The 23,220-nt window shown below is 43.0% G+C and overlaps 2 protein-coding genes, 1 long non-coding RNA gene and 2 pseudogenes across 4 annotated transcripts in view; 1 reads left to right on the top strand and 4 right to left on the bottom strand.

Moving 5' to 3' along the window:
* Window positions 1-570: 570 nt before the first annotated feature.
* On the bottom strand, window positions 571-9,227 carry LOC116694422 (myosin-7-like; annotated as a pseudogene).
* Window positions 9,228-10,105: 878 nt separating this feature from the next.
* Window positions 10,106-10,841, bottom strand: LOC116693516 (myosin heavy chain, skeletal muscle-like; annotated as a pseudogene).
* Window positions 10,842-10,964: 123 nt separating this feature from the next.
* LOC116694455 (uncharacterized) lies at window positions 10,965-11,302 on the bottom strand. The gene is made up of 2 exons (XR_004333163.1): window positions 11,189-11,302; window positions 10,965-11,107 (listed from the first exon to the last, which is right to left on the bottom strand). It is a non-coding gene; the product is annotated as an uncharacterized LOC116694455 (long non-coding RNA).
* Window positions 11,303-11,953: 651 nt separating this feature from the next.
* On the bottom strand, window positions 11,954-16,792 carry LOC116694409 (myosin heavy chain, fast skeletal muscle). The gene is made up of 20 exons (XM_032524140.1): window positions 16,571-16,792; window positions 16,352-16,495; window positions 16,099-16,255; window positions 15,984-16,011; window positions 15,799-15,895; window positions 15,600-15,692; window positions 15,447-15,510; window positions 15,267-15,365; window positions 15,076-15,179; window positions 14,800-14,938; window positions 14,570-14,688; window positions 14,238-14,387; window positions 13,967-14,137; window positions 13,576-13,876; window positions 13,372-13,442; window positions 13,183-13,270; window positions 12,948-13,065; window positions 12,746-12,869; window positions 12,110-12,246; window positions 11,954-12,020 (listed from the first exon to the last, which is right to left on the bottom strand). The coding sequence occupies exons 1-20, from the start codon at window positions 16,775-16,777 to the stop codon at window positions 11,954-11,956; spliced, it is 2,478 nt and encodes an 825-aa protein (XP_032380031.1). The 5' UTR covers window positions 16,778-16,792.
* A 5,696-nt stretch (window positions 16,793-22,488) lies between these two features.
* The window catches only part of nlrc5 (NLR family, CARD domain containing 5), a 51,802-nt gene continuing 51,070 nt past the window's right edge, over window positions 22,489-23,220 (top strand). Inside the window, exon 1 of one of the 2 annotated variants that reach the window (XM_032524130.1) lies at window positions 22,489-22,840. The gene's annotated coding sequence lies outside the window, so the exon portion shown is untranslated. The remainder of the gene's footprint in view (window positions 22,841-23,220) is intronic. The other variant, XM_032524131.1, reaches the window with a different exon arrangement.

Below are 23,220 nucleotides of genomic sequence, written 5' to 3'. Positions count from 1 at the left end.
CTGGGCAATATCATTTTCAAATGTCACAGTCAATAGTGTTGGAACTTGCAGTGTGAAAAACACTCTGAAAATTTCTACTTTAAATTTTCATTTATGTTCATGTGATGTTTACCGACTGACAACTGCCGTTTTTGTTTTGTTTTTTTGTCGTGATATTGGTCTTCAATTTCATTCATAATGGTCATAAAAACGTCTGGAGTCAAATTTGACTTGGAAAACCTGCGGAAACCCTATATTGGGACAATTTTTGGTTTTGTGAGCTAATTACTAGGAGTCCAGAGATTATTCTGTTGTCTAAATTGTGCGTGTGGCCTCCAAAGATTGTGCACAAGTGAGAGCTCATCTTTGATTAGATAATTAATTATTGTTTTTTGTGCCTGTTTTCCAGGATTAGGAAAACACAATTGCTTTTACCTCCTTGTTTTCTTAACTGCCCATATTGTTCACCTTCACCTCAAATTTTGGGGATGTTTATAGCATTTTTCATGTCCCAAAAATATTATTCAAATCTTACAACTACCTTTGAGAGAAGCAAAGAGATGAAAGTATTACAGACAGAATTTAATATCAACAATTTATCCTTTATTGTTTCAGCATGAATTGTTTCATATTATATGATTCAACACAGCGAAACTGTTTTTTTACTCTGCAGCTTCTTTACCCTGTAAAAAACACAAATGGTTTGTGTGAGTTTGAAGAAGCAATAATTGTGATTGATAGTTAATTGTGATCAATAGAATGATACTTAGAGGCACAGCTCTCTAAGAACTGACGGTATTGGTTTAATCCCTTTGTAAATGCTCAGTTGTTTAGATTTCCTTTCTCGCCATTGCGTCCAGCACGGGCCTCAACTACGTCCACAGATACTGTATATAACATGAGCGGACCCGTTGTTCATCATTTTTCTTCAACCAATTTTGGCCAATGTGGAGACGGCGGCCCAGTCTTAGAGGGCTATACCTATACTCCTAGAATCTGGAGTTACAATTCGTAACTATCATTCTGTATTTTATAGGCATCGCCCTCTAAGAGCTGATGTAGTCAATGTCATCTGTGACGCAGTGTCCACAAGCGGGACATAGACCAACACCTCTCCTCAAGTGTCTTGAGGACACCCAGTGTCTCAAGATGTCCATCCATCCATCCATCTATCTATTTTCATCCGCTTATCCGGTAGTGTCGCGGGGGCAGCAGCTCCAGCAGGGGACCCCACATTTCCCTTTCCTGAGACACATTACCCAGTTCCGACTGGGGGATCCCGAGGCGTTCCCAGGCCAGGTTGGAGATATAATCTCTCCACCTAGTCCTGGGTCTTTCCCAAGTTCTCCTCACAGCTGGACGTGCCTGAAACACCTCCCTAGGTAGGCACCCAGGAGCGACGTGAAGGAGCAGCGGCTCTACTCCGAGCTCCTCTCGGATGACTGAGCTTCTCACCCTATCTCTAATGGAGACGCCAGCCACCCTCTTGAGGAAACCCATTTTGGCCACTTGTACCCTGGATCTTGGTCTTTTGGTCATAACCCAGCCTTCATGACCATGGGTGAGGGTAGGAATGAAAACTGACCGGTAGATCAAGAGCTTTGCCTTCTGGCTCAGCTCCCTTTTTGTCCCAATGGTGCGATAAATGGAATGTAACACCGCACCCGCTGCTCCGATTCTACGACCAATCTCCTGCTCCATGGTCCCCACACTCGCAAACAAGACCCCAAGGTATTTAAACTCCTTCACTTAGGGTAAGGACTCACTCCCTAGCTGAAGAAAGCACACTATCGGTTTCCTGCTGAGAACCATGGTCTCAGATTTAGAGGTGCTGATCCTCATCCCAGCCGCTTCACACTCGGCTGCAAACCAATCCAGTGAGTGCTGAAGGTCACAGACCGATGATGCCATCAGGACCACATCATCTGCAAAAAGCAGCGATGAGATCCTGAGCCCACTGAACTGCAACCCCTCCCCACCCTGACTACGCCTCAATATCCTGTCCATAATATTACAAACAGGATTGGTGACAAAGTGCAGCCCTGGCGGAGGCCAACCCTCACCTGGAATGAATCCGACTTACTGCTGAGAACCCGGACTCCCACAGTGTCTCCCGGGGGACCCAGTCATACGCCTTCTCCAGATCCACAAAACACTTGTAGACTGGTTGGGCATACTCCCAGGCTCCATCCAAGATCCTTGCGAGAGTAAAGATCTAATCCGTTGTTCCACGACCACGACGGAATCTGCATTGTTTCTCTTCAATCCAAGGTTCAACTATCTGCCAAACCCTCCTTTTCAGCACCTTGGAGTAGACTTTACCGGGGAAGCGGAGAAGTTTTTGAAGAGTGGAACCAACCCGGTCTGCCACTCCTTAGGCACTGTCCCAGACTTCCACGCAATGTTAAAGAGGCGTGTCAGCCAAAACAGCCCCTCCACACCCAGAGCTTTCAGCATTTCTGGACGAATCTCATCAATCCCTGGGGCTTTGCCACTGTGGAGTTGTTTAACTAACTTAGCAACTTCCATCAGGGAAATTGACAACAATCCCCCATCATCCTCCAGCTCTGCCTCTACCACAGAGAATGTGTCAGCTGGATTTAGGAGTTCCTCAAAGTACTCCTTCCACCGCTCTATTACCTCCTCAGTTGAGGTCAAGAACATCCCATCCTTACTGTACACAGCATGGATGATTCCTTGCTTCCCCCTCCTGAGGTGGTGAATGGTTTTCCAGAAGCATCTTGGTGCCGACCGAAAGTCCTTCTCTATGTCTTCTCCCACACCCGCTGCTTTGCCTCTGTCACGGCAGAGGCTGCAGCCCTTCGGGCCCATCGGTGCCTTGCACCTGCCTCTGGAGTCCTCTGGGATAACTTATCCCGGAAAGACTCTTTCAGTTGGACGGCTTTCCTGACCACCAGTGTCCACCAGGGTTTTCGTGGGTTACCGTTCCTTGAGGCACCTAAGACCCTAAGAGCTCCACAGCTCCCCACCACAGCTTCAGCAATGGAAACTTTGAACATTGTCCTCTCAGGTTCAATGCCTCCAGCCTCCACAGGGATGCAAAAAAAGCTCCGCCGGAGGTGAGAGTTGAAAGTCTGTTGGACAGGGGCCTCCTCCAGACATTCCCAATTTACCCGCACTACCCGTTTGGGCTTACCAGGTCTGTCCAGAGTCTTCCCCTTCCCCCTGACCCAACTCACCACCAGAAGGTGATCAGTTGACAGCTCTGCCCCTCTCTTCACCCGAGTGTCCAATACATACGGCCTCATGAAATGATTATAAAATCGATCATTGACCTTTGGCCTAAGGTGCTCTGGTACCACGTACACTTATGAGCATCCCTATGTTCAAACATGGTGTTATGAATAATCCATGACTAGCAAAGAAGTCCAACAACAGACAACCACTCTGGTTTAGATCAGGGAGGCCGTTCCTCCCAATCACGCCTCTCCAAGTGTCTCCACCATCACCCATGTGCGTGTTGAAGTTCCCCGGCAGAACTATCCAGTCCCCTACTGGAGCCCCATACAGGACTCCATTCAAGGTCTCCAAGAAGGCTGAATACTCCGAACTCTTGTTTGGTGCATATGCACAAACAACAGTCAGAGTTTTCCCCCACATCACCCGCAGGCGTAGGAAGGCAACCCTCTCGTCCACCAGGGTGAACTCAAACGCTGCGGCGCTAAACCGGGGCTTGTGAGTATCCCCACACCCGCCCGGTGCTTCACACCCTGGGCAACTCCGGAGTAGGACAGCGTCCAACCCCTATCTAGGAGTATGGTTCCAGAACCGAGACTGTGCGTAGAGGTAAGCCCCACCAAAACTAACTGGTAGCGCTCCACCTACCGCACAAGTTCCGGCTCATTCCCCCAGAGAGAGGTGACATTCCACGTCCCAAAAGCAAGCCTCTGCTGTCCGGGTCTGGTCTGTCGAAGCCCCTGATCTTCACTGCCACCCATGTGGCAGCGCACCCGACCCCAATGGTTCTTCCCACAGGTGGTGGGCACATGGGCTGGAGAGAGAAGTGCCACGTAGCTTTTTCGGGCTGTGCCCGGCCGGGCTCCATGGCAAACCCGGCCACCAGGCGCTTGCTATTTATCCCACCGTCTGGGCCTTGCTCCAGATGGGGGCCCCGGGCTTCATCCGGGCAGGGTTCCCTCAATCCCTTCCTTGCTTTTTCCTAGGATCTTTGAACCATTCTTTGTCTGGCCCCTCCCCTGAGACCACTTTGCCATGGGACACCCACCAAGAGCAGAAAGCTCCAGACAACACAGCCCTCAGGTCCATTGGGACACAAAATCCTCTCCACCACGATAAGGGGATAGTTCCCGGTATCAAATAATACATAATTTTATTGTTTGATTAAAAAACAACCGTGTCATGATTATGAATTGGCCTACTACTTGATTGTGAGGCCTAACTCATGGTTGTGGAAGTGCATTGTTGGTGATAATTGTTAATCATGATATTGCGCCGTTGTGACAGTGACAACGCGTCCTTTCGCCACAGCAGTTGCCAGGCAGGCCTCGCCAGTAACTCAATCAGAGTCAGGAACCGGGATGCACTTGTGCACTCTGGTGTCACCAGAATAACTGACAAGAGCTCTTCCTGGATGCGTCCAAGAGGCGAGGGATCAGTGAGACCGGGGGAAAAGCATATGGGGTCGCTCTGGGCCAGGGTTGGTGAGAAAAGGCGTTGACGACGAGAGGTGGATTGTCTCGTGTGTTCAAGGAGAACCACAGTGCGCACTCTGTGTTCTCTCGTGATGCAAACAGATCCACCCTTTCTCTCCCAAACCGCAGCATGGTGGCTTTGTGGTTAACACTTCTGCCTCACAGCAAGAAGGTTCTGGATTTGAATCCAATTAATTCCGGGCCTTTCTGTGTGGAGTATGTTGTATGTTCTACCCGTGTTTGCGTGGGTTTCCTCCGGGTGCTCTGGTTTCTTCCCCCCATAAAGACATGCATGCTAGGTAACTAGGAAAGAAATGTCAATTATATTTACATTGTCCTAATCAAATAAATAAATCTACTGACCAAATGCCACTGCTGTAATGTTGTTTGTTCATACGACAACATGCTTCCTTACTGTCACTGGGGCGAAGTGCGTCAACACCTACAGCACTGGATAGCGCCAAGCAATTTATGTGTGGGAGTGGCGTCTGTGTACGCTCTGCCCAGGGAAACTCCAAATACGACTGAAGAGAGGGAGGAATGGTCAGCATCCGCCACTTATGGTAAATTGGGTTGAGGTCTAAGTAATGGAACCATCTCTGAATCTTTCTAATGTGGAGGAGACCCAGGGGGACTGCCACATGGCTCGCAGACATCATGTCCAGGAGGCGCATGACAGACATTGTTGAGCGAGGTGTGATGCGTGACAGCAGTGAACTCAGTGCGTCTAGCCTTGGCGCTGACAGTCTGGCTCTCATGGACGAATCTATGTCCACACCCAGATAAACTATTGTCTGTGCAGGGGCCAGCGAGCTATTTTGCCAGTTTATTGCAAAGCCCAGTGTCTGATGGTGCCACACAGTTTTCAAGGTGTGAAGCACAGCCTTGTCTTGGATCCTATATAAAAAAGGACTAAGATGCCTTTTTTGCGTAACGGCAGAAGTGCCGTCTCCATGCATTTGGAAAACATTCAGGGGCCAACGAGTGGCAGACTATGAGACTTGGGACGGTTCTCATGTTGCCAGCATGAACCGAGCCTCCGTAGTCTCTTGGCTTCTTTGTTTGCTTGGCTCACATGGGATGTGGCCATCTATAGGCAGGGCCCAAATAGTCCATTGGGAGCTATGGGGCCCATGTCTCACCTCCGCGGGTAGCTGTGACACGTGGAGCCTGATGTTTTGCTGGGCCACAGTCTGCAACGCCATAATCCGAGACAACGCCACAATGGATACTGCCGTCAGTGTGATGATTATGGTCATAGCCTTGCCAGTCTCTGTGGCAAGCTCCGGGGGGAGCACCTCTGGTGTGGTGGCCATGGCTGACACAGCAGAGACTAACAAGGTTATGGTATTTTGTGCCATAAGGCCCTGGGCTGCACACTGGTAGGAGCGGTCAGTAACGTGCACATAATTGTCTCTGGAGGACGGAGGTGTGTGATCACCGATCTTCCGGTTTCCGGCTTCCGGAAGATTGGCGCGCTGATGCCCCTGGCCATTCTGGAGACTGGGAGAGCCGTAGAGGGAGGGCGTCGATCTCAGTCTCAAGGTTCAGTCATCCCAGGGGGGAAGAGGGAAAACAGGAGAGAGAACCATCTTCCGGGGGAGTTGAGTTGTGTTGTCTGCCCAGCTGCCATCTCCCTCACTGTCAACCTGAAGCCCCAGAGCGGTGTCCGCCGCCATTTTAGCTCTTTAGAGGGCAGGTGGTTGCAGAGCGGGCAAGAGGGCTGGGAGGAGAGCACCGCCTTGGCATGAAAAGGCCGAGGCAGGATTGGTGTGACAGGGCCAAGGCCGGACTCACAGCAAGAGTGGAGGTCCTCCAGCGGGATGTAGCCGGTCTAGCAGCCGGCAGAGGTGAACACCTCTGATAGTAGAAGTCTTCATTCTGCTAATGCTGAAGAAAAAACTGTGAGATGAACAGAAGATCCACTGATGTTACATACTGTATCTGCAGACGTGTTTGAGGCCCGTGCTGGACACAAGTGCTGGGAAAATCTTCACCGCTATTGGGATTAACCTTATAGTGTCAGCTCTTGAAGAAAGAAGTCTACATAAAATCGTTATTATTGTTAGTGTTTAACCCAAATGCTTTATAAGGTGAATATACAACTGTAAAGAATATGCTCGACCATATTGAGATATAGTGTACATCAAAGAATAATTGCTTTGTTGGTTATTTTTCCCTAAACTGACATATATTTTACCTTGCCAGAGTCACGGCTCTTTGCCCTCAACTTGTTGACCTGGGACTCTGCGATGTCAGCGCGCTCCTCAGCCTCCTCCAGCTCATGCTGCACCTTCCTGCACTTGGACAGATGAGTGTTGGCCTGCTCTTCCTGAAGTACAAGACAAAAAAAATGTAAATGTTCAAAAAGAGCCATAGTACTACTGTACATTAAAATAACTGATATATTGTCAAACTTTCAGTGTTGAAAATGTATATTTTGTCCTTACCGCCTCCTCAGCCTGCCTCTTGTAGGCCTTCACCTTCAGCTGCAATTTGTCAACCAGATCCTGCAGTCTGGTAACGTTTTTCTTGTCTTCCTCAGTCTGTAATAGGCAATATAGATTTGCATGTGTATTTTTAATTATGGTAAATATATTAGATCATTTTTGTACAATACATGGACTATCAAAGTGACTATACCTGATAGGTGAGCTCCTTCACCCTCCTCTCATATTTGCGGACACCCTTAATAGCATCTGCTCCGCGTCTCTGCTCAGCCTCAACCTCTGCCTCCAGTTCACGCACCTGGAAAAACAAGAAAATAAATATGTGTCTTTCGTTTCCAGAAGTCTTGCTAAAGTTGTGCAAATTCTTCAAATGGCTTTCTTACCCTAGACTCCAGTTTCTGGAGCTGCTTTTTGCCACCCTTCATGGCCAGGTTCTCAGCCTCATCCAGGCGGTGCTGCAGGTCCTTAACAGCGACCTCCAGGTTCTTCTTCATCCTCTCCAGGTGAGCGCTGGTATCCTGCTCCTTCTTCAGCTCCTCAGCCATCATAGCAGCCTGGAAAGAGACAGCATAAAATGTTAATCAGTAAAATCTTGATCATATTGGAGTGAAAGTAAGAACAAATGAAATGTAAACCTACATCAGTGATGGCCTTCTTGGCCTTTTCCTCTGCATTCCTTGCTTCCTGAACAGTGTCATCCACTTCACTCTGGACCTGGACCAGGTCAGACTCAAGCTTCTTCTTGGAGTTCGAAGCTTGTGTTCTAAAGGCCAAAAAGATTTAGGCACTTTAGTCATACATGCCAACATTCAGGTTATTTAATTGTCATTTGATTTTTAAATTTACTGAAGAAAGTTAGCTTGTTCCCCTGAGAGGGGCAGAAGTCCAACACGCTCACTAGGTCCCCAGCTCCTGTCGGCAATTTTGCGACTTTCTCCCCGTCTGTCCAGAGCAGCTCTAAGTTCCTCAATTTCAGCTAACCATAAAACCGTTTCTACGATCCACCATACCCGCTTGTTCCTTGAAGTCATCCTGGGGCCTCTGACAGCATCATCAAGGTGCGTTGTGCATCCTAGTGAAACAATACAGGAAAGTTTCAAATTAATGCCTCAATGTCCCGGCACTGATCCTAGCTGTGCAAAAAGCTCGGTGTCTAAAAATACTTCAGTTGCGCTGCACATTCCTCAGTGTTCTGGACTCAGCAGCCTGGCGATTGGCAGGGCTCAGCTGAATCTCCATCTATTCAGGTCTCCTCCATCTTCTTCTTGATTTCGGGGCATCGTTCCTGCTCCTGACCTCAGAACCAGGTGCTCTGCATGGAGCCCTCCCCCTCTGGCTGTTCCTTTTGGATCGGGGCTCCATCTCCTCATCTTTCTCAGCCAGCTTCCTGTCCACCCCCCCCCTTTAATTGGTTGAGCCCCAGTGGACACGCAGGATCTTGACCCCTCGTGTTCCAGAGTTCCCTATGTATCAAAGAATTAATATTTGCCTTTAAAAACCCTTTTTTTTGTTTTTCTCTGTGATTAAGATTTTTTTTGTTGAAAAGATTTCCCTGAAGAAGAATGTACCTCAGCCTCTTCGAGAGCTGTCTGAATCTCAGCCTTCTCAGTCTCCACCTGTTTCTTGGACTTCTCCAGCTCATGGATGCTCTTGCCAGTCTCACCAATCTGTTCAGTCAGATCTGAGATCTCCTCTGCAGAGAGACACATGTGTTTTATATTGTTAAGCCTTACAATGTAAAATAAAAACACTTTGTTTAAACACAACTGAATACAATGTTAGAAATACAAGTGTTGAATAAAATGTAACTGTTAGATAATGTAGAACTCACGTTGCAGGTTCTTGTTTTCACGCTTCATGGTCTCCAGCTGATCCAGAGATTCCTCATAAGAGTTCTTCATCTTGAACAGCTCAGTGCTGAGAGAACGAGCCTCCTTCTGTGCTCCCTCAAGCTCTGCCTGACCCTCCTCATACTTCTGTTTCCACTCTGCCAACACCTGTATAACACCATTAATACAATTGAGTTGGTTATTTAGCAACAGGAACCCAAATAAATATATCGTTCATTGTTTGTATGGCTTGGTCACACAAAGTAAACAATGCTACCTTGTCAAGTTCCTCTGCTTCTTGTCAAGTTGGCAGCCAGCCCATTGGCCCTCTCCACATAAACCATGGGGTTCCTCCACCTCACTCTGGAGCCTCTGTTTAGTTTCCAAAGAGAAGAAACCTTTAAATTCACTGCCTCAATTTGCTCCTCAGCCTCCTGAAGACGCTGAGCCAGCTTTTTCCTGTTTGAAAAAATTAGGATTGTTTTTTCACTGAAACTACTTTTTTACTATTTTAAATTAATAAAATACAAATCATTACATAGTTTCAGAACCTATATGTACATAGGACCTGTTTAGAATATTTGTTTTAAATGCAAGTATGTATTTAAGTTAAATAATGCACACTTTGAACTGGCATTGAGTTGTTTGAATGTAACTCATTGGTTCCTCAAGCTCCTCAGTGCGCTGGATAGCATCGTTTCATACCCTTTGTTCTCCACGAGCCACCTCACTGTTGGCCTTGGACATTCCACGCTGCAGCTCAGCCTTGGCCTCTGCTCCTCCTCAAATGCTCCCCTCAGCAGATCACAGTCATGGCGGGCTGACTGGGAGTCCCTGGGCAAGAGCCCTTCTTGGCCTGGTGAAAGACATATGATTGAATTTAAAACATTCCTGAATCCCAAACTAATAATACCAAAAACACCCCTCACTTTAAAAGTTTCTTACCTTAACCTCCTCTTCAATCTGTCTTTTCAGCTCCTCAATCTGCTGTGTGAAGGCCTGTGCCTCTGGTCGCTGGGAGACAAGAGCTTCTTTCTCTCAATTTGACGGCTGAAAAATCACCTTGTGTGAAAGATGTCCGATACATTAGTTTTGTCACGTTTCTTAATAATATAGACAACAGATCATTCAGTTTAAAAGTTTTAGATACCATTTTCTGTCAGAGAACGTGCTTTTGTGCATTTGAGTCATTGATTTGACGGATATTTCATCATTCTTGGTCTTTGTTCGCTGAGTTGGTCCTCAAGAGTACGGCACATCTTTTCAAGATTTCCCTAATGAGTAAAAAGAGATGAGATCAATGATCAGATTTCATTCATAATATTAACCCATTTTTAACAATTTGGGTAATAAAATAAAAATGTAATGTATTGTGTACCTTTGGTTTAGCAACATTCTCCATGTTGCTGGAGAGGTCTCAATCTCCATCTTGTATTCACTCTTTTCCTTCTCAAACTTCGCTTTACCACGCTGGAGGTTGTCGATCTGCCCCTCCCAGCTCAGCAAAGCTGTCAGCCCGCTTCTTGCGAAGAGCAGCAGCATGGCTCATGCTGCAGAGTGGACTCCTCAAATCACGACGGAGCTTCTGGAACTCGGCTTCACGCTTCTTGTTCATCTCAATCTGAGCAGCAGTGGCTCCACGGCCTCCTCCAGCTCTCACTGATTCTCCTCAAGTTCCCTGGAGAGGTCAGCTCTCTGCTTTCAACCTTGGCACGAGCAGCACGCTCAGCCTCAATCTCCTCCTCCAGTTTTCCCCATACGAGCCTGTTGAATATAGATGTGATGTCTTTCAGTCAACTTTTCCCTTTTAATACACAAAATTGGAAAAAAAATGCAGAAATGTTAGCGAAAAGCAATATGTCCCTGGGGCTCTTTATCTTTTTCGAAGCTGAGCACCCAGTGACTGTCATCTCATTTTGCTAAGGAGCTGACTGATTTCAAAGTCCTTCCTGTGAGAATTATAGAGAATACATAGAGTTCATCAGCGACCACAATTTTTAAAAGAATGGTGTGCAAATTCAAAAATTACATTACTTTTTTATTTCTCATCAGACTGCTGCTTGCATTCTCAAAATCCATGAGGATTCCTGAGCCAGTTTCAGATCCCCCTCAAGCTTTCTCTTGGCTCTCTAAGGGCCATACGAAGCTTTTCTCTTGCTCCAGAGGAACCCTCAAGCTGAGAAATAGACAAGGTTTTTTAAACCCTCACATTCAAGAAGATAATCTGCTTTTCCAATCCAAGCGACTTTGTAATTACATCATCCACTTGCTGCTCAAGCTTGGTCTTGGGCCTTGGTCAGAGTGTTGACTTTGTCTTCCTCTGCCTGCAGGTCATCAAGAGTCTGCTGAGAGCCTCCTGAAGGGCTTTTTTTTCCCTTTGGGCAGCTTAGCAATGCTCTCATCCTGAGAGGCATCTCCTCAGTCAGGTTCTTCACCTAAGTGTGCAAAAAGATCTTTGTCTTCAAATTTTCATCATTATAATTTTAATTGATTGATGGACAGATTATTATTTACGAACCTTGGGTTTTCTGTGGCATGTTTCTCTTTTTCCACTTTGCCAAGGTAAGCTCCAGGTCGTCAATATCCTTCTTGAGCTCAGAGCATTCATCCTCCAGCTTTCTCTTTTTGGCAGTTTAGCTCAGCATTGATTTCTTCTTCATTCCTCCATCTCTCAGTTTCTCTTTGAGTTTGGCCTCCAGCGAATCTTTTCTTGATAAGTCCTACATCTCTCTTCAGCATCATTCAGATTCTCTGTTCCTAGTTAATTTTCCAAAAATAGACATTAGAAAATTAACATTAAAAACATGAAAAGTAGAACTGTTTCCCCTGATGTGTACTTTCAATGCACTTGCAGTGCAGGTCATTTTCTCCTGCAGAAGGACACCATCTTCTCCTCCAGTTCTTCTTCTTTGGGAGGGCAGCGGCCAAGTCAGTTTTCATCTTTTCATAGTTCTCCTTCATATTGCCAGCTCCTTCTCATTTCAGCACTCTTCAGCAGAGGCTGATCTTGTAGTACACCCCTTTACCATGGCCAGTGTTTGACATTCATGAATGAGCGGACATTGTACTGAATGGTATATATAGCATCCCTGTTGAAAAGAAGTTGCTGTTAGGGACAAAGTTATTACTTATTATTCATTCCATGGCTGTGCACTCAAAATTGTTGTTTTCAACATGCCTCCTCTCTGTCATCTTCACAAACTCTCTTCTCATGAGGTAACCACGGCACAAAGCCTGAGTCATGGTGACCAGAGTTGCCAGTTTCTCATCTCTCATCTCCTCCAGGACACCCAGCAGACCGGCCTTGAAGAACACCTGACCAAAGAGAAAATAGAAATTGACTTCCTGTCTGCACTATACATCATTCTAAACATTAAACCAGAAAATGACTCCGAGAGCATGCACCCAAAACAATTATATGAATGTCTTATATTATTAAGAACTACTACTTTTTTTATCTTCATTAGGATCAGGATATGTAGCAGCATATTGTAGACAGTTAACTAAATTATTCTAAATGGCTGATGGCAGCTGTTCTTTTTTCTAGAAAACTTCAATCCAGCATGGGCACTTTTACTATTCTTTTTTTTCTATCACTTAGTGCACAACACAAAATCTAACCTACTTTATTAATGTCCACATGGTGGTGCAATTTTCTCTATTTCTATCCTTTACTGTTCAGTGGCCTAATATCCCATTACAATACATACAATTGTGTAAGACTTTTGTAAGATCCTCATTTTGTTTAACAGACAAAATGCACTGACCATTAATGGAAACCACTAAAGTATATAAATGCAATCAAGGGTCTTACCTTGGTGTGTCCAAATTTGTACTCATCATGATTAACATCAATTGACCCAAGCAGCTTCTCTGAAGCCTTCTTGTTGTCAATGAACTGGCCCTCGGGGATGACACTGGCATTCAGCACCTTGTACCTTTTTATGAGAGTTAATGGTCAGTGTAAGCATTTACCTTTAATTATTTATGAAAATTCTTTAAATATCCATTGATACCTCTGCTTGAAGTCAGCGTAGAGGATTCTGCTGGGGAAACCCTTTCTGCAGATTCTGATACCCTCCAGCACACCGTTACACCTGAGCTGGTGGATGACCAGGAAGTTCTCCATCAGACCTGTACAAAATACATTTCTTAAATACTTCTTTGAATAAATAGTTCAAATTAAGTAAACCATACCAACAAAATAAAGCACTCCTCAAATAATGTCTTAAGATTCATTTTTCTGTGTACCGGGAGTTTTTGACTCATTGGGAATCAGGCAGCGCACAAAGTGAGGATGGGTGCTCCTCAAGTTAGTCATCAGCTTGCCCAAGTTCTCCTGTAGATTTAAAATGGTGAGTTATATCATGCATATAACTGTGAGTTTGAGCATAACGTGAGATACTGTATATAATATAAGTTTGCAATATGAAACCTTACCCTAAACTGTGAAGACACAGTCTGCATAGAACCACCCTTCTTCTTGCCACCCTTCTTTCCACCACCAGTTTCTATAAATGTTTTTAAATAGACATGTTGTGTTAGAATATGACATAATATTTACATGAACACATGCTATAGTTAGTTAAAAATATACTGTATAACCTTAAAATGTGTTTTAGTTTACTGTAGTTACTATCATACCCTCAACAACGGGAGGATACAGAACAGCCAGCAGTTTCACTGGGGATTTCTGGTACAGCTGAACGACGGACTCATTCAGTGGATCCTTGTTCTTGTCCAGCCAGCCAGTGATATTGTAGTCCACGGTACCGGCGTAGTGCACCAGGGAGAAGTGGGCCTCAATCTTGCCTTTGGCAGGTTTGGGCTTCTCAAATGCTTTGTTTTTGCCAAGATGCTGGTCATACAGCTTGTTCTTGAAGGACGTGTCTGTTGCCTTGGGGAACATGCACTCCTCTTCAAGGATGGAGAAGATACCCATGGGCTTAAAAAAAGTGTGAAGAAGTACGTCATTAAGTGATAAATTAAGTCAAATTAAGAACAATCATATATAATTACCAAAGGAAGTGATTACCTTTTCAATGAGCTCAATGCAGGCAGCCAAGTCCATGCCAAAGTCAATGAAATCCCAGACAATACCCTCCTTCTTGTACTCCTCTTGCTCCAGGACAAACATGGTGTGGTTGAAAAACTGTTGCAGTTTCTCATTGGTGAAGTTGATGCACAGCTGCTCCAAGGTGTTGAACTGTGAGGGGACAAATGATTAGAATAATCTCTTGCAGGGCAATGTGAATGATTCTGTCATGAAACATATCAGCTTCTAAATTGTTTAAAATGAAGCTTACATCAAATATTTCAAAACCAGCAATATCCAGGACACCAATATAGAACTGTCTTGCTTGTTTAGTGTCCAAACTCTGGTTGATACGGAGAACCATCCACAAGAACATCCTCTCATAGATAGACTTGGCCAGGGCAGGCACTGCATTCATCACCTGAATAAAAACAAGGATGAGATTTGTTTAAAATTAACTGTCAACCATCTTGTAAAACGATGGAATGAATCTAATGAAAATAATGACACAAAATAATCCAAAATTGAAAGAAACGTCAAAACATAAATACACATGTACTACATGTAAATTAAACAGAAGTGATACCAGTTTATCTCATTTACCTGAGGTACAGTCTGTCCCTTGGTGACAAACTCATTTCCGACCTTCACTCTGGGATAGCACAGAGCCTTGAGCATGTCAGCGGAGTTCAGACCCAGCAAGTAAGCAACCTTGTCAGCCTCTGAAAATAGTTCAGAGATTTCCGTCATGATGTAAACAGAATCTAGTGTGATTAGGAACTGTATAACTGTTTTCCCAAGCTATTCACTCTGAGCTGGCCTTCCATACTCACCCTCTGTGCCATCAGGCTCAGCCTGCTCCTCACGCTGCTTCTGCTTGAACTTCATGTTACCATGGTGAAGCACAGCACCAGTCATCCTGTAGATGCTCACCTTCTCTTCATTGGTGAAGCCCAGGATATCAATGGCATTCTGAATTCAAAAGAGGTCCACACACATCACAATCACTTTACAAAAATCCACTTAAAAAAACAGCTTTGATATATTTATGATTTTTTAAATTTACATATTATGATATATTTACATATTTGAAAGCAAAAATCACTCACATCAGTGGCTTCCAGCTCAACTTTGTCATCAATGCTGGCCACAGTGATCTGACCCATGCTACACATGGGGAAGTCGTAGGGGTTGGTGGTGATGAGGGCCATATCTGGAGATTAAAAAAGGGAGGAAATGTCAGAACATTTGTTTCATATGAAAACAGGTTAAACAATGTGCATTCTCTCAATCTGCTTACCAAGTATAGCAGGGATGTGGCCGGTCATCATCTGGAAGAAGATGTGGTAGCCTCTCTCATCAGAAAGCTGGTATGTCACTCTAGACTTCTCCAGCAGATCTACAAATATTGTCAATAAATTACAGTCTGGCCAATTCTCAATCACAGTCATTTGTATGTACTATGAGTTTTATTACTTACATGTCTCAATATCAGCACTAGCCAGTTTGCCAGTTGTGCCGAAATGGATTCTGATGAATTTACCCTGTTTGGAACAAAGGATTTTTAATGTCTCTTCATATTGGCAATCTGTAACGAGACTTCTTTCATGTGTAGCAATTGTTTCATACTTACAAAACGAGAAGAGTTGTCATTCCTAATAGTTTTGGCGTTACCATAGGCCTCCAGCAGGGGATTGGCTGCAATAATCTGATCCTCCAATGAACCCTATAACCAAGGTTTAGAATTAAAGTCTGAAAATTACTTTATTTTTCCCCCTTGAAAAATATTATATAGCAGAAGAACCCTGAATTGTAATCATACAGTAACATACCTTTGCGTCGTCCTTCTTCGGTCCACCAACTGAGATTGTAGCAAAGTACTGGATGACACGCTTGGTGTTCACAGTCTTTCCAGCACCAGATTCTCCACTAGGTATAGACACAGACTTATGAAAACTTGATCAAGATATTTGACTATATTAAACAAAGTCAAATAATGTAAATGTAAAAAACTCACGTGATCAAGACAGACTGGTTCTCCCTATCTGTTATAACAAAAACAAAATAATTAACTATGTTTTACTGCAACAGAAACCCCTTTATACTGATGAATTGTTATGGTAATAACTTACCAGTAAGCATGAACTGAAAAGCGTTGTCAGAGACAGAGAAGATGTGGGGTGGAGCCTCCATACGCTTCTTGCCTCTATAGGCACTTACACATTCAGCATCATACACTGGGAGCCACTTGTAGGGGTTCACAGTGGCACAGAACAACCCAGAGTAGGTCTGAAAGTGATCATAGAGATTCAATAGTTAACTCTCTTTCCTACAAGTACAGCCATTTGGAATAGTTCTCTTTTGTCATTAGGCAGATTGTCTTACGTAGATCATCCATGCTGCATAACGCTCTTTGAGGTTATACAGCACAGAGGCTTCATTGAGATGGGTCATCATGGCCATGTCCTCAATCTTGTCATACTTGGGAGGGTTCATTGGATGGACGTCACATTCTTTTACTGTCCTCTCCTGGAAGAGGACATTTGTCACAATGAGAACTGATCATATTGAGTTGCTGGTTGAGTCCGACATCCTGATACTAACCTCCTTAGTGTTCAGGACTTCGACGGTGACTTTGTCACCATCTTTCTTGAGGATTTTTGCCTTCAAGTACAGCTCCTTGACATCAGCCACGTAGCAGGCACTCTTGGCATCAAATGGTGCACTTTGAGCCTCAATTCTCTCCTTCTCTGGCTTACGAAGGTAAATGGCAGCTTTGCCATAAATGGCCATCTCCGCGTCCGTACTCATGGTGGTGGTTTACTTCTGTGAAGTAATTACACATAAGAGTAAAAATATATTTGTATACATATATATACACATATATATATATATATATATATATATATATATTTAGACATTAAAACTAATGTCTTCAGACTGATGTCTTCAGTAGCTCAGAATGTATGTAATGGAGTTCAATGACATAATTAACATATACCTATCAAATTGAGTTCTAGGCATCATCACAAGTCAGTAAGTCAAACAATAGCAATCTTAGAATGATGGTTTCTGTTCATATCATTGAACAGTTCCTAAGTTCCTGGTGTTGTACTAAACATCAAAAATCTTAGTTACAGCCTTTCAGACCGTCAGACAGATTGTCTAGGCTGTAATTTCAATACATTGCTCTATAATTTACACACAACATCTGTTGCATATCTCCCTGTCCAGGGAGAGATATTCATGCTCAGTTTCTCTTCCTGAGGTTTCTTCCGCTTTTCCCCCATTAAAGGGGTCCAAATTGGAAGTCTGAGGACAGAGAGTCTTGTATTCTGTACAGGTTGTAAAGGCCCTCAAGACAAATTTGTGATATTAGGTCATATAAATGACACTGACTTGACTTGGCTGATTGTTGTCAATTAAAACTAATCGTCATTTTTGAGTTTTGTCCTAATTGGATGCAAAACACCTAAGGTCACGGATCAAACACAGAAATACTTATATTAAAAGTTGTACATACCTTAGCCTTTCCCCTTGTAAAAAGAATGTTGCACTCCACAATCCTATTGAAAACATCATGGGTGAGTCAGTACAGTAAACAAACTTAAATTAATGGAAAACTCTGTTGACACATATTACATTGTAAAGATATGTAAATATATATATATATATATACACAAATTTCATCTTGTGACATACATTCATTGTTACATAACATATTTCATAAACTAACTTTCAAACTATTAACTAATATATTGACAACATGTATATAAATTCATAAATCTAAATGGTACGATGTATAGTAGTAGACCACCTCACCACAAGCTGGAACTACACTGGCCCTCCACCACACTGTCTAAGGCACCCACATGGACCCCTTATATTCAGTCCGGTGTGCTTGCAAAGCAAAGGTTGAAGCAGACTTACATGCCAAACATGGTAAGGATGACAGCTGAGTCTTGACGCATTTTTTGTTGGTTCTATATCTGGTAGAATCCCTATCCTAAGTAAGCAGCTTTTGAGTTATTTTAAAACATTCACATTTACCGTACATATTTAATTTTTGGATTAAAGATTATAATAAAGGAAATGATGGTGTTGACACATTTAAAGATGATTCCCTTTTTATGATTGATTGATTGACCTTTAATTTGAGACTATAATGTGAGATTTTAAATATATATGACGAATCTAAAGTTTGTTATCTGACAGACAGCAAATGCATGAAAGGTAGATAAACATTATGGTCGTAAATTATTTTGTGCTTGCACTTGTTTGATAATTTTTGGACTCCTTATAAACCTGGTTGTGCGGAAGGGAGAAGAGAAGACAAAGTGAGATTATTTTACATATAGATTACATCAACAGTGGTTTTGGTACTTGTTTTGACATGATGTAATGTTGGCAACCTTTCTGAAAATGCAAGACAAAAGAGCAAATAATTGTTACTTTTGACTCTTTTCAGTCATGTGAATTGGATTATTATGGAGATTATTATGGCAATCCTTAGTGTGCATATGTAAACATACCCAGATATGGCTTACTATGTATCATTTTTAATCACTAAGGAAGCAACATTTTATTTAGATGTAATTATTATATTTTTACAATTACTCATTTATTATTGCTTCTTCTAAACTAACTTAACATGATTTTACAGAAACGTCAATGTAGACATGTAATTTAAATTCTTTCAGGCTCCGACATGTCTTTTTAAAGGAGATTCAGTCTACTTTATAGAATGATTAGGATTAAGCGGTCAGAGTGAGCCAGTTGCCAGTGAACTTGGGGTGTGATATAGAGCATATGCTATCTTCTGTGAGCCACATTTGTTAGGGGCCCCTCTGTCAAGCTCCATCTCGTAATTTGAGTGGTTTCAAATGTTGCTGTGTGAAGGTGAGAGAAGTGAATGTGTCATCAAAGTGGGAGGGTGCCAAGCCTGCCCTGGATTTGTTGACTGTTTATCAATTAAGCAAAAGAATACTTTGACCAAAACGGAATATGGCTTTAAACATTAGGAAACATACTGTACAGTAAGTGTTACCAGAAAACATTCCCATCCTTTTTTGATTTGCCCTGGATGTCACAAATTGTCTATTAATGGACTATTGATATGCAAATAGAACTGATTGAAAATATGTTTGTCTGTTCTGGGAATGATCAAAATGCCCAAAACTAATTTTCAAAATGTAATTTTCATGCAAATGTACAATTTACACAAGCTACTCTACTGCATGTTAGCCGAGAGAGAAAATGGTGAAATAGTTAACGTGAGTCACGTCAAATGTAAGGAACTCTACAGTGATATACATCATGCATCTCTTCTAAGATTTCACTAAATGTTTTGTGTAATAAAATCTCTCACACACACATATTCAATCAATGATTCAAATGTTTCAGGTATGGGTTCCTACAATGCTTCTTAGTCCTGTTTTTCATAAAATGTTTAAGATTATTTTATGTTCAGAAGACTGTTTGCCCACCAAGGTGGTTGCGGTGAGCAAACAGCTGATGGATGTCTCACAGCAAAGCACTCCCCCTTCCAGAGTTTACCTCACTTGGTCAGATGTCAGAGCCATGCTATTTAGGCTACTTTGAAGGAAAAAAAATGATCAAAGCTACTATTTTGTTTTTGTTATAATTTCTGCTCACCAAACATGATGATGATGGAAATAATTACTGCATTCAAACAAGTGACCTTTTAATCACACATTCTTAACTGACAAAATTAGCTAATTAATTAAAATATATGGTGGCTCCTAGTTGTTTCCCTCTAAGGGGCAAATAAAAGAAATGTACTGTCTTGCTTGGCCAGCGTGCAGAGCAAGCCCATGAATCAATCAGTTTTGTAATAATCTTAATGTTTGTTTTTACGGGTTCTTTTAATACCTCGTCTAGCATTTTGTGTGCTGCATTGCGCCAACTCAATGTAATTCGATAGGTGGGAAAGTCCTGAGACGGAAGAGGCCAGGGGTTGCCTGGTGTGGTGGGGGCAGACATTTGAAGCACAAGCCAGTTGTTGAAGCTTCTGAAAAAAGCCAGTCTGCTGACTAGTAGCAGTACCAGAGTGAGATAGCATAATGTGGAACACTTTGACTATTCATGGTTTAACCTGTGTATGTCAAAAGAAAGACCATAAAAGGGACAGCTCACAGAAGGGCAGTATGTATTAACATGGGTGGATAAATTCATAATGAATAGCGGCACCATTTGATCCACAACTCAATAAGTCAAGAGTCTCCTAAACGTCCTGTAGTGGATCTGGGTTGGATGGGACTCTTAAGCAAGACGGTACAAGACATGGCAGATTGCCAGCCAGTGCTTGGCCATGTGTCTGCCCATTATATAATACGTATAGGTTTTTGCACCTAACTGTAAGTAATTAATGTCATAGCCTACTTGACAGTTATACCTGTATATAAACGTTGACAGCAAAGTAAATTAAACATGAGTCAAATGTAGGACATAACCCACACACATTTAAGTATAAATTTAAATGTCAGTAATGTTTTACTAGACTCAGTAGCAGTTTGGTTGCTGCCTTTGAGGTGGATGCAATTTTTGGCAGGCATTATTTGGCAGAATAGATTGTTGCTTCCCGAGTGGATGCCAATACATGGCAGGGATGCAAAACTTGGCTCAACACCTAACACCTTTTAAAAGTTTTTTTGGGCCTTAATTACCATATATAGGATAGCTGAAGATGTAAAAGGAGAGAGAGATATGGAATGCCATTTTATTCAATATTAAATAAATGAATAATAAGCCTTTAAAATCATCATTATATAATAAATAAATGTAAATATTCAAATGAATCAATAACAAATATATTAAAATGTCTTACTTTTAATTATTTCATGGTACTTTTATTTCATAAGTCCACTTTTATTTATTTCTGGAGACTTATTTCATAAATCCACATTTGTTTATTTATTTCTGTGGACTTTTATTTCCTAATGCCAGTATGGAAAAGTGAGAGTGCGGACATAACAGAACACATTGGTGGACTCCAAGATGGCATGCCATCATTAGGAGATCAAATTGATCAACATGGTTCATCAGCAGGTACTATTTTGAGACATATTGAAGAATTCTTGGAAGTAATAAGGTGGGGACAGAGGTAAGGTCAGACAGGGACAGACGTTCACAAACGGGGGTTGAAGGACACTCAGACAAACACTCATGACCTGGGGTAGATAAGGGTGAAGACAGACACACAGAGACTGAGATTGAGGGATCCGACTCAGGCAGGGCCTGGGCCGACTCGGGCATAGGTGAGAGGAGAAGCTGGGCTATCGCTGGACGGTATTACCCTGCTGGGGTGCAGGCGTGGCGCCGGGAACAGGAACAGACTGCTGCGAGCACAAGATGCAACGGAGGACCTCGCCGTTTCTTAGAACTTTGCCTCTTTCCAGCTGGTTTGATAGCCAACCGTGTTCAGGAGAATGGAGACTCCTGTGAGACCTGGATAGTAGTAGGACCAGGAGACAAGAGCTCCTCAGGCTGGGGTTCTGGACTTGGAGTGGCTGGCTGGAGGTGAAGCAGCTCCATCCTAAGCCCTTGGCACACAGGCCTGAAGTCAGTAGATGCAGGGACAGAGTCAGTCTGGAAGCTAGCAGCCTAACAAACAGAGTCACTGGCGGGAACAAGGAGGGACTGCAGATTTCTGTCCAGATTAGAGCGCTCACCGGCTAAGGCAGCCATTCCCAGCACCTCCAGGGTTTCATAAGAGAACAAATGGCATGCCGGTGCTACAAATCTGTGGATCTCATAAATTCTGTATTAAGCCTGCTGAGGGTGTACTCCACCTGGCTTAGTTTATCCATGTGGAAATCAGAGTCTGCTGGATACATACTTTGGTCGGTTCATTCTGTCACGGTTTCAGCAGGAGGACCCAAATACAAGACTCTGTCAGGCAAATGTGCAGAACAAACACACTTTATTTTGACTCTACAACTTAGAAACTCACAACTACAAACCTAAAAATGAACAAGACTCTCAGGAACAAACAGAGAGAGGAACCGACAGGAGAAAAAGGAACAGAGTGTAGAAATACACAAACCCATTAACCGAAAGACAGGATTGGACAAGACAGTAACGAGGTACAAGTGATAGCACAAACGGAGGGAATCTAACGACACAAAAGGGAACAGGTGGGAGCAGAACTGGAGGGACACTACCAAGACAGGAAGTGCAGACCATATAAGGAGAAGGGCGGAGACAAAGACACATGACAGGTAACCACAGAGCACATGGAAGACAGCAATGAGCACTAAACACAACACACAAAATGGCCACAAAAGTCAGTCACAGCAGGATCCTGACAAGAACTGGAAATAGAGAGGAAATGTATATATATAAGTTAAACCTTTTAATATATTTAATTAATTAATTGATTAATTTGAAATTTATTTATGTATTTATTGCCTCATCTATTTATTTCATGATGTATTTCAAAGTCATATTTATTGATGCATGTATGTATTTATTAATTAATTTAAGACTAAAACGGCATTCGATAGAGAGAGAGGGGGAACGACATGCAGCAAATGCACTGTGACAAAGACTGAGCCTTTGCGCGTGAGGCGCACGTTCTACCAGGTGAACTATCCAGGAGCCCCACCTGACGGACATGTCTCCTACCGAAATGCCGCTCCCCACCATAATCCATAATTCTCATTGAAATAAACAGGCACGTCACCTATCCTTCCATCGCACCTGTCGGTCCCTTCCATGACTGTCTTGACCCAATCAACTGAATCGCAGTTGTTGTGCAAAAACGAAACCAAAACAGTACCCTGCCCTTGGTTTCGTTTTAAAATAATAGATACCCTGGCTGCAGTGAGACGCATGCTACGACAACAGACATTGGTGAGTGCTTATATTTATCATTTTTAGCCACTTTTTAAACGAATATGAACTGCAGACCTGCAGGCGTACCTGTCCTGTCCTGAGTCTGTACTGCAGGGCAGCGGATAGAAGATAAAAGGAACACTGCGATGCTCCTTACCTTAAATGACCTTTTACATTATTTCAGGACAGGCTGAAGATATCACGAATAACAGAGCACTTTCTGACGTTGTGGGTTTTTTCCTTCACACTGAAGGCAAGAGAAGCCTAAGGTCCGTCCAAAACGAAAGTATGAAGCATAGTTTGAGCGCTTGAGTTATCCACATTAAAAAACAAACAAAATCAGCCTTTTGTCTCATGTCTGACATGAAAATAGGATTTCGCTGAATGAAGTAAGCACA

Source organism: Etheostoma spectabile, chromosome 8 (assembly GCF_008692095.1).
Source record: "Etheostoma spectabile isolate EspeVRDwgs_2016 chromosome 8, UIUC_Espe_1.0, whole genome shotgun sequence".
Lineage (NCBI taxonomy): Eukaryota > Metazoa > Chordata > Actinopteri > Perciformes > Percidae > Etheostoma > Etheostoma spectabile.
Note: the sequence above shows the minus strand (reverse complement) of the source record. Positions and strands in the feature narration are given on the sequence as shown.

Coding starts and splice junctions, on each gene's coding strand:
- LOC116694409 (XM_032524140.1), bottom strand. CDS start 16,777: ATGAGTACGGACGCGGAGATGGCCATTTATGGCAAAGCTGCCATTTAC. Junction 16,256..16,351: donor ATGCAGCATGGATGATCTAC/GTAAGACAATCT, acceptor GATCACTTTCAG/ACCTACTCTGGGTTGTTCTG. Junction 15,511..15,599: donor ATGACAACTCTTCTCGTTTT/GTAAGTATGAAA, acceptor TGTTCCAAACAG/GGTAAATTCATCAGAATCCA.